The following is a 13,302-nucleotide window of genomic DNA, read 5'->3' on the forward strand; positions in this document are numbered from 1 at the left end:
GGAAAAGGAAACAAGTCAGCTCACGCAAAGGGCACGCTTTCAAAGACACCGAGAAACTCCCGGGTGCGGCCCGTTATCTTTCTTCCCAGTAAAACCCAGCACTGCTCTCCGGCTGCCACGCAGAAATCGCGCACGGTTGCCGTCTTCCTCCCCGACTCCCTCACCCCATGCTGGTCGCAGGAGCGCAGCGAGCAAGTGTAACACCCCGAGCACCGGCCGTCCCTGCCCCTGATCTCATCCGCGGCGACAGTCGGACGATTCGCCGACATACGAGGCCAGCGACTGGCGCGCCGGGCCGGCCAAAGCCCGCCGCGGAGCCGCCGGCCGGGCTCGTGTCACCAATAAACGCCCAGCCCTGACCCCCACAGCCCGTTCCGGAGGTTTTATCCCGTGAGCCCCCGGCCGAGGCACCGCAGGCCAGGCCGGGCCGGGCCGGGCCGCGCCACGGTAACCTCACCGGCTGGGCAGCGCCCAGGCAGCGGGACTTCCCGACAGGCAGTAGCGCGGACGGCCCCGGCGGGGCGGGGACCTGGAGACAGGCACCGCGAGGGGCAGCCCTGGCTCGGGCTCCCCCGTATATAAGCGGCGCGGGGTCCTGCGGGCGCGGTCCTGTCACGCTCGCACGGGGAGGAGGCTGAGGTGGCGATGGCGGATTTTGATCCTTACGACGATCGGGCCTACAGCAGCTTCGGCGGCGGCCGGGGGTGAGCGCGGTGCTGCGGGCGGCGCTAGGGCCGGGGCCGCTGGGGAGCGCCGAGGGCTCCCCCCGGAGCGGGAAGGGGAGGAGGGAGCGGCGCTCCGCGCTCCCCCCCGGCCGGGCGAGGAGGGGGCGCGGCCGGGCAGGGCCTAGCCTGCCCCTTTGGCTGTGGAGATGGCGGGCGGGCACGGCGGGGGGGCGGGTGGAGAGAGGGACGGGAGGACGCGGCCTCTAGGAACATTTCGGGCCCGTCTTGCCCCGCCGCCTTCCCTTCTGCGGGGATGGGGGGGGAGCCCGGCGGGGCGCATTTTCCTCCGGCCTTGGCGGGCCCGCTTTGTGAGGCGAGGAGGAGGCTGCGGTGTCCCGGGAGGGGGGAGCGGCCGTCCCCTAGCTCTGCGAGGTGAGTGCCGCAAGGTTTAGGGCCTGGCGGCTTGGGAGCGCCGGGAAGGGACGGGCGGCGGAGGGTGTCGCTGTGTTCCCGCCGGCCCGGAGGCAAGTGGAGGGGGGGGATTTAGGGAGGTGCTGGGCCAGAGCCAAGGTAGGCCGTGAGGAGCTCCTGCGGGGACAGACCGGGAGCTGGAAGGAGGGAGCTTCCCGTGAAGGTCTTTGGAGGGGCAGAAGGTTCCTGTTGTGGCGGGACGAGCTCCACACGGCGAGGTGCCTGGCGGCGGGGGAAGCTACTGCGGCGTCCCCGGGAGCGGGCAGCGTGGTGGTGCCTGCAGCGGGGAGGAAATGGGAGGGCTTTGTGGTGCCGCCGGTCGGGGAGGGCTGCGAGCCGCCGTCCTGCGTTACCCGGGGCTTCGGGTGCTGGCTCCAAATCTCTGATCCTCGGGGACGGGGCTTGTCTGGTCTCCGTTTCTTTGCTGGAGAGTGCGTATAGGAAAGGAACTACAGAAACAGTAACCAGCAGTTACGAGGTTTGTCCTAAATCAGGTTAGGAAGATGCAATTAACAATTGGGTTTTTTCGAAGGTTGGTGCCATATAAGTTTCTGTGTGCACTAAAATAGAACAGTAGGTGTAGAACTATGAAATAAACTGACTTTGTGAACAAATCTTACCAAGTGTGCTATATTGTAATCTAATCTTCCAAGATAAGTTTCCTGATCAACAGTGGTTTTGTCCTTTCCTATTCTTAGAGGAATGAATCAGTTTCGTTTCAGACTGTTTAGGCAGCAGGGAGGAGCTACTGCTAAGGTTGTTACAACCGGAGTAAGTTTTCTTGTCTTTGGAAACACTCTGACCCTTCAGCTTTGTAAGCTCATTTTCGTGCATAGGTATCCTTTGTGTCTAAAGAAGAGATGTCCCAGAGCAAAGGGATGATGTAGCCACTTGCAATTCTGTTACTTTTTTGAAATTCTGTAACAAATCAGCCTGACAGCAGCCTGAAGTGGCACCTGACACTGGTAATGAATTCAGATGTTACTGTGCTGTGTACTAGTCAATGGAGGCCCATTTTATGAAGTAATGAAGTGCGAGTTAAAATGTTACTTTCATATTCTGATTTCTTTAACAAAGTACTTAAACTTTCTCTCAGGCAAGATATGGATACTTGTTTTGGTGAACATCCCGCTGATGCCTTTGCAGACGAGAAAATGTTCTTACTCTGAATTAGCTGCAGTTTCAAGCCTCAGATGCTATTAATACCAGAGTGCCACTTGTACTTGCATCTGATTTATTACTAGTAAGTTACTAACAGCTAATTTGCAATTTCAGACCTTAACAGGTCTCCGTGCTTTGCATAAAGGCCTGTAATATGTGTAGAGGAGTGAAAACATGACTCTTCTTGAAGATTCTGATTAAAGAATCCCCTGTTAACTTAAAGTGACTCCTGCTCATTCTTTAGGTGCTCTAGGACTGTAAGAATAGTGTAAACTCAGTTGAGTTATAATAGTTGTTGTGGAAGCTGCATTTTGCGTAACCTTTGGTCTGTATGGAGGCTGGGCATAGGATTTAAGTGTGACAGAGAAAACAATAGTCCCCAGCTAGTTCCAACGTGTGAGATATCTACCTCTTTCTCATACTCTTCAAAACTGTGGTGGAAGAGCAGCAGAACATGACTGTGGTGTGGTGAGACAGGGGGTTTTGCTACACCCGAGATGTCTGGCAGTGCATCAATTAAGAAGCATAATACTATGATATGGAAAAGTCACTTTATTCCAGATGAAGAACGTGCTGCTGACATTAACAACAGAAGGCCTACTGTAAAAGCTTTTGGGTAAGTGTTTTGGAGCCAGAACCTGTAATTATGCATGCTGAGGCCTCGTTAAAACTGAACATCTGTAGAACTTCTCAGAGTTGAAGGAGACAGAGTATTGCTGCTGACCTGCTGGCAGGGTGTTTGTTTAGGTGTGGCTTTTAGCGCTGGGCTCATGCTGGGCACCGTACTCCAGGTTAAGATTCATCTGCTGCAGTGCTGTGCCAGTGAGTGACAACAGGCAGCTTGTCTGTCTCCTCCTGGCATTTTGGGCCCTGTGTCTGACCCATTCAGCGTTAATAAATGTCTCCTAATTTTTAGGCTTGGGTGTTTTGTGGAAGATGTCCAGTGCTGACTGTGGAGAGGTACTGGGTTGCTTGAACAAACCGGGTGTGCATTTAGAGGTGTGGTCCTGTAAGACCCTCAGCAAGACTTGCATCCCACTGAGCCTCGTGCTGCCTCCAGTACAGCACTAACGTTGGGATCCGGTTAGGCCGTGGTCTCTGTGCTGTGCAAAGGAGAAATACTGAGCAGTTGGTTTGGTCCTTGGTGAGAGGCTGTTACACTGAGACACTAGCTTTCAGAATATTCCTTGTTTTGAACTTTGGACAGGTCTTGTTTTCTGGAAAGAATAACTAAACTTTCAAAAAGAGTAGGTTCAAAATGATAGTTTAACTTAATTCTTTCACACCAATATGGCCTTACAATTAACTTAGTCCTCCAAAAAATGAGTCTATTTACAGGGATGTTTGCATCTACGTTAGCTAGAACCCAGCTTTCCTCTTTAGCATTCTGCTTTGGTTTTCTGGAAGAGAAATCAGATGGATGGTTGTTTCCAATTCCCACATTAAGGTGACATAATTATTACCTAATTGTGTCTGAGCAAAAGCTACACTGAGTGGGAAATGCAGATATTCATCTAAGACTGGTGTGACCCAGTTCACTTAGTTCAGATATGTTTTTAATTATAGTTGACTTTTATTCTATTTTGTTACAAATGAAAGCATCTTCTTTCAATCTCATTGTTTGGCTACTGAAGTCAGCCTTGTCTTTTCTTTATTATTATTACTTCAGTGTTGAAAAAATGTGAGGAAGTGTAGAAACAGTTTCTTTTCCTGTTGCTATACCTGGATTTTGTAGGAAACTGAGTTTGGAACCTAGTTATTGGCCATTCCTGTTCTTCAAATGGAGACTAAAATACCAAATACATAGTTACATATTTGAGGCCGTAGTGGATCAAATTCAAAAAAGGATACTTCATTTTTCTGATTCAGTATCAGTAGGGGTTGCACAGTAGGGCATGGATTTCCACACGTGAAGTCCTGCTGTGCTATGGTAGAAGCAAGATTTGTCCGTAGCACAAAAAATTCTTTTGGGGATTGCAAACTTGAGGGTGTGGTTTCAGAAGCAGCTCAAATCGATCTGATGGAGGTTGCTGTTGAAAGCTGTAGTTTGAGCCCTTGCTTTTGTTCTCTTTCCCGTGTTGGCACGAGGGCTCTTTGCAGCTGTCCAGATCACCTTGTTGATCTGGCTGAGAATTTGACTTCAGGACGAGTTTTTAGGTGGATCAGCTCACTGAATCAGGTGACTGGTAGTCCAGGGAACATGGTGAGAATGTGCAGAAGGAGGGAATGCTCCTTTTAAACTCAGCCCAAGCAATTCTGATGTTCCTATAGAATGTGAAAGTTAAGATTGGGGGGGGGGGATGCAAATTAAATTGTGTTATTTTAATAGCTGTTTATAATGTCATAGATAAGAATTAAGGACAAAGGCATGGAACTGATTCTACATATTATGAACTTCTTTAGAAAAGCAACTCTGCTTTCTTGGACTTCCTCCTTAAAACTTAAGTCTTATGACTAAAGTCAATTCCGCTGTACATACCCAGCACCCAACTATAGCAGCTTTAGTTCTCCAGTGTGTTTTTGACTCTGACTTGTTAATGAGACAAAGGCATGTGAGGGATATTGTCAAAAATGCTAAAATACAAACCTGGGTGGACACTAATTAAAGATGTGTAGGTTGTGAATCAAGTACATCTAGCGGCACGCTGATGACAAATGACTCCTGCATGGAGCTACCATAAAAAGGCACAGATGACAGGCTTACCTAGAAAGAGTTAAGGAATCTTATTTAAAATTTCTGCATTACCTGATTCATTAGTGATAAAATATTTATTCTGGAATGGAAAAAAAAAGGCAGACAAGTACGTTGCTCACCTAATGGATTTTCTGGCTGCATGCAACCAGCCAGAATAAAAGGAAATAATAAAATTATTTGACCTTCTGTATTTTAGGTAAGACTCTGCAGGAATCTGATTAGTCCGTGTCGTGCTTGCAAACCCTGGTTTGGTACAGTTTGCGTTGCACTGTGCTTTTGAGTGCACAGTGAGCCTCTGGGAAAGGGTTCTTTTGAACCGAGCCCAGTGAAGGTAAGGTGTTGAAGAGAAGGTGGGCAGGGTAGTAGGTAGGCACCTCAGGTAAAAGCCAGAGACTTCTTAGGTGGAGCAAACGGCACTGGAACCAGTGACAGTGGCATCCTGTAGTCCAGAAGTCCAGGAGCTGTGACTTAGGGCTGCCTGGTGCCCACAGTACAAATCTTCTCCCTGTAGAGGAGATCAAAGTTAGCTTTAGAAGGTTAGGCTCTACAAGAGACTAACACACAGACGTGTTACTTTAATACAGTAAAGAATTTAGTTTTTCAGCAACCAATGCCAATAGCCTTAAGTGAAGCTGAGGGAAAAGATAGGAAAAGACAGCTTAGTTTACCTCAGTCTGTAATTTGTGAGACACAAAGGAAGAAGTAAACATCCAAATAGCACTGAAATTGGTTTCTCTGCCTTAGCACACCTTGCTCAACCAAGTTTTTTATTATGTGTTCAAGTCAAAGCATTCCAGTCCAGATACCTCACAGTTACAGCAGTAACTTCAGAGTGAGGGGAAGCTGTTTCTATTAGGCTAAACGCTGCTGAAATAATTTAGATCACTGTGGAGTGAATGTTGATAGTATACTATTTATTTAAAAGCATTGGATCCATCTTAATTTCAGGATAAGCTGACGAGCCTGTGCCATGCTGCTACAAATTAATCTTAAAATCTGTTCTAGGGTGTGTTTTTTAAGCAGCAACGTTTTTGAGTAGGGGACAGTAGAGATAACCTTACATTGCTTTCTGTAACGGATTGCAGGATGAGAAGTTCCTTCATCGCTTTGTTACTGAGTTTGCCTGTAATGTGTTTAAACAGGTTGTTGGTTTGTTTTCCTGCTGAAGTACTGTGTCAGGTAATCTAGAAAGGAATTGGCCAAGGGGGGGGGTTGGCAGGGGCCAGGTGCAGGCAAAGGGATAGAAAAACTAACGGAAGTTGTGGAAAAAATCCACTTCCAAAAAGTCAGAGAGCACCTGAGCAGCGCTACGTGCTGTGTTACTGGGGGACAGGTTCCGGAGATGCTGTGCTGTTTTTTCCCACAGGTCTCGTGGTGGTGGCCTTGGTTCCCGCAAACAGAAAGAGCTGCCGACAGAACCCCCTTTCACAGCGTATGTGGGCAATCTACCCTTCAACACTGTTCAAGGAGACATAGATGCCATCTTCAAGGATCTCAGTGTAAGGAGTGTACGACTAGTCAGAGACAAGGAAACAGACAAATTTAAAGGTGCGTGTTCAGAGTTTTTTAGTTGTAGAAGGCTGACTGGGAGGAGAAAATGAGGTAGGGAATTTGTCTCCTCTGAAGCGCAGTTAGCTTGTTGATCTCTGTGCATTCTTCATGTCGGCTTATGCAGGTTTCTCATCCACTAACAAATAAACATCTCGTTTGAATGAGATTCACTGTTACTGCCATCATCTTAAGATACGGACTGACCCGAGTGACAAGAGTCAGTATTTGCCCTGCCATAAAAGGACTTTCTCAAACCTTGTTGGTCTTGTATGAATTCTAACAAAGCTGAAGTATCTGACTATGATCTTAAGTGTTGAGTACTTGCACAATCTTTCTTTAGTTCAGAAGACTCCCATTGCTTCAGCTCCATCTTTTTTTAGTAGATGGGGAGAAAAAGCAGTTAGATAAGCCATTCAGATGGTTGTTTTGGAGGATGCAGATCTGATTTCCATTGAATTGGCCAGTGAAAAGGAAATGTATTTGTAAGTAAGTTACTTCTTGGGGGGGGGGGGAGGCTTAACTCTGATAAGAGGGTCTTAAACAAGGAATAAATTCACTAGATGATGTGATGACACAAAATCAGACTGCTGGCCAAGCAGATCCTTCTGCTGCTTGCTTAAAAGTACTGGTAACTGGTTGTCAATATTCAGCTAAGTAACTGTCTAAAGGCATAGATCAAATCTGCTCTGTAATGGGAATCCTGTGTAAAGGGAACTAATCAGGCTCTTGGCATTTGTGTAGTGCCCATACAGAGTTCTGTTTCAGGATTTGTCCCCATCGTTAACAGGCATAGGTAAATGTGCTCATTAATGAGGTTTGGTTCCCGAGGTGTGGTCATCTTGTACTTACATCATATATTCATGTTTGAAAGAGAAGGGAGGCTATTAGAGCTATGCAGGAAGAGTAGCTGCTTACAAAGGCCTTTTTAAAGTGCTGGTATTAACTTGTGAGGTTCTTCTTACAGGATTTTGTTACGTGGAGTTCGATGAGGTGGAGTCACTCAAGGAAGCTCTTACATATGATGGTGCAGTAAGTATACTTGTAATTAACTTGTGAAATAAAAAGCTAAGCACAAGTCTTAAACTCCTTGGCAGCCCTCATGATACACTCTGAAGAGATTCTCCCTTTTATTTAACAGCTTTTGGGTGACCGATCACTCCGAGTGGACATAGCAGAAGGCAGAAAACAGGATAAAGGTGGCTTTGGCTTCAGAAAAGGTTGCGGGCCTGATGACAGAGGTGACTTCCATTTTTCTAAATAGCTTCTTAAATATAATGGTTGTGGTTATGACTTCTGGTGCTAACTAATGCTGAGACAAGCCGTGCAAGTAAACATGAAAATGGTATAAGAAGTAGTTTGATGCGTATATACCCATTTTTAACCTAGCTGCTGCTGCTCCTGAAGCGTCTGGAATATAGATGTGCTTTGTGTCCAGAAGCTGAATGTGTTGTCACTCCTAGCCCAGGAAGTGAGACCAATACCCCAAGTGCTGTGCAGTGTCTTGCAGAGGACAATCATAAGCCCAACAGTCTGATCTGCTACTATTTTATAATGATGTAAGAGAAGTAAGCAAGCACAAATGGACAAGTATGTACTTTGTACTATCTCCTGTTCCAGTGTAAAAGCAGGCTTGGCTGTGGTTGAAGCTTAATGGAACTAGACTCACTGAAGGTTTCCATTGAATGTGTATTGGAGAAACTTTTCTGACCCCTTATTCTTGGTTAACTTAAACTGACCTTGTTCCTGTGCAATGGAACTTGGTAGTACCGAAACAAAAGGATTTTCCAGCAGCATGACTTTGGATGTTGAAGGGCTGAAACTTTGATTTGGTATCCCCTTGATCAGTCTTTCCCACAGCTTCAGACCTGAACACAATTGTGGCTTTTTTCCTAGGAATGGGAGGAGGTTCCCGAGAATCCAGAGGAGGTGGATGGGATCCCAGAGATGACTTCAATTCTGGTATCAGTATTAACACTTATACAGATAGGCAGCCTAAAAGGCACGGAACTGTTCTCATTTTCATATCAGCTACACTTGTCCCCATTACTGTTTTGACCGAGTCTACCATCTGCCAACTTTGGACATCCTACAGCTGCAGTGAGGTTCTTCAGGGGGACTCTTCTGTTGCCTTATGACAGAAGAAAGAGTCTTGATTGTAAATTTTATGAGGCAATCCTAAATGACAGAATACTTGTTCAAATGTAGCCTACGGTGTCCAGGTTTTAATCATTTCTCAAACATGCGGCCAAGTACATTTCTGAATAGTAGCAGAAACAGACAGATCATGTGGAAAAGCTGATACTGTATTCTTTCAGAGCAGAGGCTTTCACCTTCTTAAGGAGATCTGACATTATATGGGTATCCCTGAAGCAACTGACTTCTCCAAAGATGTTCGTGTTCCAAAGCACTTCTAAAATGCAAAAAGTTCCTAAACCTTTAGACCTGTTACAGTAATACAAGTTGCAGCAGATGACTGAGCTTGCTGAGTGGAAGGTAGTGATGGAGCCACCGGGTTTGCTCTTGACTTCCAGTCAGTTTCTAGCTATTGGAATCCAGGGTGACATTAACACAATCGCTTTTGTCCTCTGAAACCATGGGTTTGGTCCATTTTCTGATGGGGAGTTGTTGGCAAGTGCAACTTTGCAACGTCTGGTCTCTGTGAGTGGCATGGACAAAGCAGAAGGAGCGATTACAAAGTGTGCCCTTGCCACCAGCGTGGAACTGAAGCATGGTGCTGGAGAGGAAGCTTGCTACAGCGCTGTGCTCAACCTGCCTAAGCGTAGCTAAGCGTTCTGGTGCTGCTGCTTTACCCCTCCTTTGGCAGCTTCTGCAAGTGTGGATGCGTTTCAGCTTGTGCTGGATGAGCGATCTGTGAGCCAAAAGTTTAGCGTTTAAGTCTTAGTTGCTACAGGAGCTTTCCTTCTCAGGCTGTACAGCCCTGCTCTGGATCAAGCCTTTAAAGATGGTTGTTTGGCACGGAAGTAAGTAAGGGGCAGTTCTGCAACTCTGCCAAATACTGAAGTGCAAAGGAAAATCTCAGATGGGGTCAAAACAACTTTCTCTTCCAGGCAGCTCTGAAAAATGGAGGATATTCCCCTTAGGTGTGCAGTTAGCCTGAAGTATCCTCTCCATTGAATGCAGATGCTGGGGGCTTGGTGACATACTCTAGGATAGTCATTGGTTCAGTCTGGAGCTCTGGTCAGTGACAGGCAGTTCTTGATTTTTTTGATACATAAACTGAAGAAATGCAGCCAGTTTCATACTTAGTCTGAATTGTTTGGGGTTTTTTCCCAGCTCTTCAATTAGTCTAGTAAATGCCTGGTCAGTTTATAGTAAAACTAAAAGCCTTGGGGTTTTGCTTCTGTTTTTCAAAGCCTCTGTTTTACAAGGACTGTATATTTCACTACTCCCTAGCTGTTTTCCCGTTTGCTCTGCTCCTGCAGATTTCATGCTAAGGCTGGAGCCAGTGTGATCTGGCTGCAGAAGTACTCTGAGTACTTCTGGTGTTGTCTCTGAATTCAGCTGATGGTGTTAACAATCTGAAGTTGCAGCTGAAGCTCATATTTTAAGCTCACTTGATGACCCGCTTTCCAACAGTCCAATAAGCCTCTAGGTGGATAAAGCAGTTTCTGAACTTGGCATAGGATCCTTGTTTCAGATGGAATCTGCGTGACTCTTCTAGAACATGTTAGAGATCTGTGAAGCAATCTGTCCTCAGACAAAGGCTTTCAGTGCATCATCTTGGACTGACAGCAGTGACTTGCAAGGGTTTCCAGCCATCCAGATAAAAATCTAGATTAAAAGCATTGCAAAATGAGCTCTTTAAATTCACTGTCTTCCGTCTTCAGGATTCAAAGATGATGACTTCTTGGGAGGCCGGGGTAGAGGAACCCGCCCTGGAGACCGGCGACCACCAGGTGCCTCAATGGGAAGTGGTGGCACTGGTCGCTTCAGAGATGGGCCTCCCCTTCGTGGATCTTCCATGGACTTCAGAGAGCCAACAGAAGGTAAACTCTTTGTCTTCTGTAATTCAGCCTTCCTTCATGAAGGAGACTCGTGCTTTCTTTGTCAGGTTAAAGCCACGACCCTTGACAGACAGATCTTAAAACCTTGATGTTTTTTCTTTCAGAGGAAAGAGCACAGCGACCCCGGCTTCAGCTCAAACCTCGAACAGTTGCTACTCCCCTCAATCAAGTAGCCAACCCAAACTCTGCTATCTTCGGTGGAGCCAAGCCCCGAGAGGAAGTAGTAAAAGAGCACGACTGAGTTTGGGGTTGAGAGGGAATGGGGAGGCGGGAAAAAAGCAAGACAGTACAGAGTGACTAGCTCTGCTGGAATGTCAACCCTGCAGTTTACCATTCCTGCCATCTGGTATTTGTCCTCTTTGAAACCGAAAATACAGAGCTTGTGAATGCATGTCAGCTGTTAACAAGTGGTTTTTAGTACGTTCTTGGCTTTGCTGTATCTAGTGCCTGCTTCGTGCTGAGTTTCCCTCTTCTGTTTCCTTCCAAGCAGCACAGTTGCCAGTGGATAAGGCAGTGTAGCTGCTTCCACGAGGGTGGAGGTCTCTGGACAAAGGTGCTGCTTCACTTCTTCTTTTCTGGGTTTGTTTTCCTTTAGAAGCACAGGTTAGACTTAGTTATTTCCCTGTATTGTTTCGTTTTACTTCCTCAGTGCTCCTCTTCTGACCTGCATGTCTCGTTCTGTATTGCTGTGGCTCTGAAGAGGAAAACTGGAGAGTCCAGATGAGTTGAGCAGTGAATTTGCAGTTCTAACCAAGTAGTGAAATACCATTTCTGACAATTGGTGATAGAGTTCCTGTATGCAGCAGGGCCCCTTGCGAAACTAAGGGGGACAGCTGCCCTCACACAGGTTACCAGGAAGTATGAATTTAATAGATGCAAATAAAACGGGCTGCCAAGAAGCCTGGTGAAGAGATGGTGGAATCTGTGTGGATAAAGCATCTGCCAGCAGACTCTCGCTGGTGGCTGTCTGTTGATTTCAAAATGGTGTGATGCTACGGCTCTGAGCTCAAGGTTAGTGCTGCAAAAATGTGCCTGTTTGAGCACAACTGCTCACTGGCTCTTTCTGCTTACTTTTTTGGGTTTTACATGTTTGCTAAATTTTTAAGCGAAATTTCTACAAATAAAATTGACTTTTTTATTTTTGTTTAAGGAGTGTATACTTTGCCATGCAGTATGTAATCGCCATGATCCCCTGTATTTCTTTGCCCGGTGGTGTACAGTTTTAAGACCTCAGCTTTCAGAATACCCTGAAAATGGGCAGATTAGAAATCGTTCCGCTGTAGATTCTCTTCGTGTAGAAGTCTGGGTAAAAAGGATCTCTAATTGCTGCATCTCTCTCTACTTGAAGTGCTTCTTGCCAGTGTTGTGTGGGAGGAGGGAGGGGAAGCTGGAGCAAAAGGAAAGAGATCATTGATGTTTGAAAACAAAACCTGGATCTGCAGCGTGAAGTCTGGCTGTGTCCAGTGCCTGAGGAACTCGGGCCCCTCGGATCAGCCAGCCAGCACCCCAGAGTACTTGCCAGAGGAGTGTGGAAGCATGGCTGCTTCACTGCCAGCATCCCTGCTAGTAGTGAATTTCTTCCCCAAAGTTACTTCTAATGTCAGAGTCCCAGCAATTTACAGAACTACTCTTTCCTTCCTTCTGCTGCCTGTCACTTAATCTGCTTCTGAGATAAGAACCATTTGTCTAACACTAATACTTAATTTAAGACAGACATGCATTTGTGTGGTTGTATTCCAAACCAATAATTGACCTATTTACATCTTCAATGTGGAAAAGATTTTTAAGAACAAATTCCCATATAAAATCTCACCTCTAGTCAAAACAGTTGACTTTTAAATGTAAAAATGAAAAAAAAAAAAGGAAAAGAAAAGAATTCAAACACTTAACACATTCTGCTTCATAACAAAATAAATTTATGGATATGGTATTTTGTGAATGATCTTTTAAATAAAAGAAAACATTAAGTAATATTTAACATTGGTCTTTATTTGAGTCTGCTACAGCATGTTTCCCTCCCCTCAGTTTTCAAACATTGTGTTTAATTTGGAAATTTGCTTCCTTAAATTTTACGGGGAAGCAGTACTAGACCCATTCTTGTGCCAGTAAGCGGGGGGTGTGAAAAGATGAAGGGGAGGAATCTAATCTGAACAAGTGCTGGAACGTGCAGGACAGGAGGTAAAAATTGTGCGCGAGTGGAAGCGAGCCCAAGTTCTTTGTCCCAGGGCTTCAGCAGCACTTCAGGGGTGTTGCTGGGGCCACCAGGCAGCACGTGGTGGCTCGCGGGGCCTACAGCTCATCCTGCTGCTTCCCACCAGCTGGTGGCTGCTGCCCCCTGACCGGCATCCCCTGACCGGCACAGGGCAGCCTGTGTAGTTTGGTGTGGGGCCTTTGTGGTAGGACGGGTCAATAGAGCTGCTTGCTGCTGTCTTGCCCGCTTTCTCCCGGCTTTCCCAGCTGCCCTGTTTCCCACTAGACGTGGTGTTAATGAGGCTGTTGCCCTGTGTCTGTGAAGTGTACGTGTACCGTGGGGTAAGGTTGAAGGGAGAGCCGTGGGTTTATTGAGGAAATGAGCTCTGACCTTTGTGCTGGTGTTGCTGCTTTCCAGAGCTTGAAAGGATGGAGAGTGCTCCTGCCTTCCGGCTGCTTGGTCCGCTCTCCAGGCCTGCTCGTACAAAACCTTCAGCTGAGAATCCAGATCCTGCTCTGGAGCCGCTGGCTGAAGCACCTGCTG

The 13,302-nt window shown here is 46.6% G+C and overlaps 1 protein-coding gene across 3 annotated transcripts; it reads left to right on the plus strand.

Annotated features, from left to right (window-relative positions):
- The first annotated feature begins 619 nt into the window (after positions 1-619).
- Positions 620-12,541, plus strand: EIF4H (eukaryotic translation initiation factor 4H). 3 transcript variants are annotated; one of them, XM_086475139.1, is made up of 7 exons: positions 620-704; positions 6,359-6,540; positions 7,508-7,572; positions 7,682-7,781; positions 8,437-8,508; positions 10,401-10,550; positions 10,673-12,541. In XM_086475139.1, exons 1-7 carry the CDS (start codon positions 646-648, stop codon positions 10,807-10,809), a joined length of 765 nt encoding a protein of 254 aa, XP_086331265.1. In that variant the 5' UTR covers positions 620-645; the 3' UTR covers positions 10,810-12,541. The 3 variants fall into 3 exon arrangements, with proteins under 3 accessions (XP_086331265.1, XP_086331264.1, XP_086331266.1); XM_086475138.1 differs by having other exon boundaries at positions 8,437-8,502; positions 10,392-10,550; XM_086475140.1 differs by lacking the exon at positions 8,437-8,508 and having other exon boundaries at positions 10,392-10,550.
- Positions 12,542-13,302: the final 761 nt, after the last annotated feature.

This window comes from Leptosomus discolor, chromosome 18, assembly GCF_034619465.1.
Source record: "Leptosomus discolor isolate bLepDis1 chromosome 18, bLepDis1.hap2, whole genome shotgun sequence".
Lineage (NCBI taxonomy): Eukaryota > Metazoa > Chordata > Aves > Leptosomiformes > Leptosomidae > Leptosomus > Leptosomus discolor.

Excerpts from the sequence above, each read along its gene's own strand:
- EIF4H (XM_086475138.1), top strand. The coding sequence starts at position 646 with ATGGCGGATTTTGATCCTTACGACGATCGGGCCTACAGCAGCTTCGGC. Across the intron at positions 7,782-8,436 it reads TTGCGGGCCTGATGACAGAG|GAATGGGAGGAGGTTCCCGA; the intron begins GTGACTTCCATT and ends CTTTTTTCCTAG. Across the intron at positions 8,503-10,391 it reads CAGAGATGACTTCAATTCTG|GATTCAAAGATGATGACTTC; the intron begins GTATCAGTATTA and ends TTCCGTCTTCAG.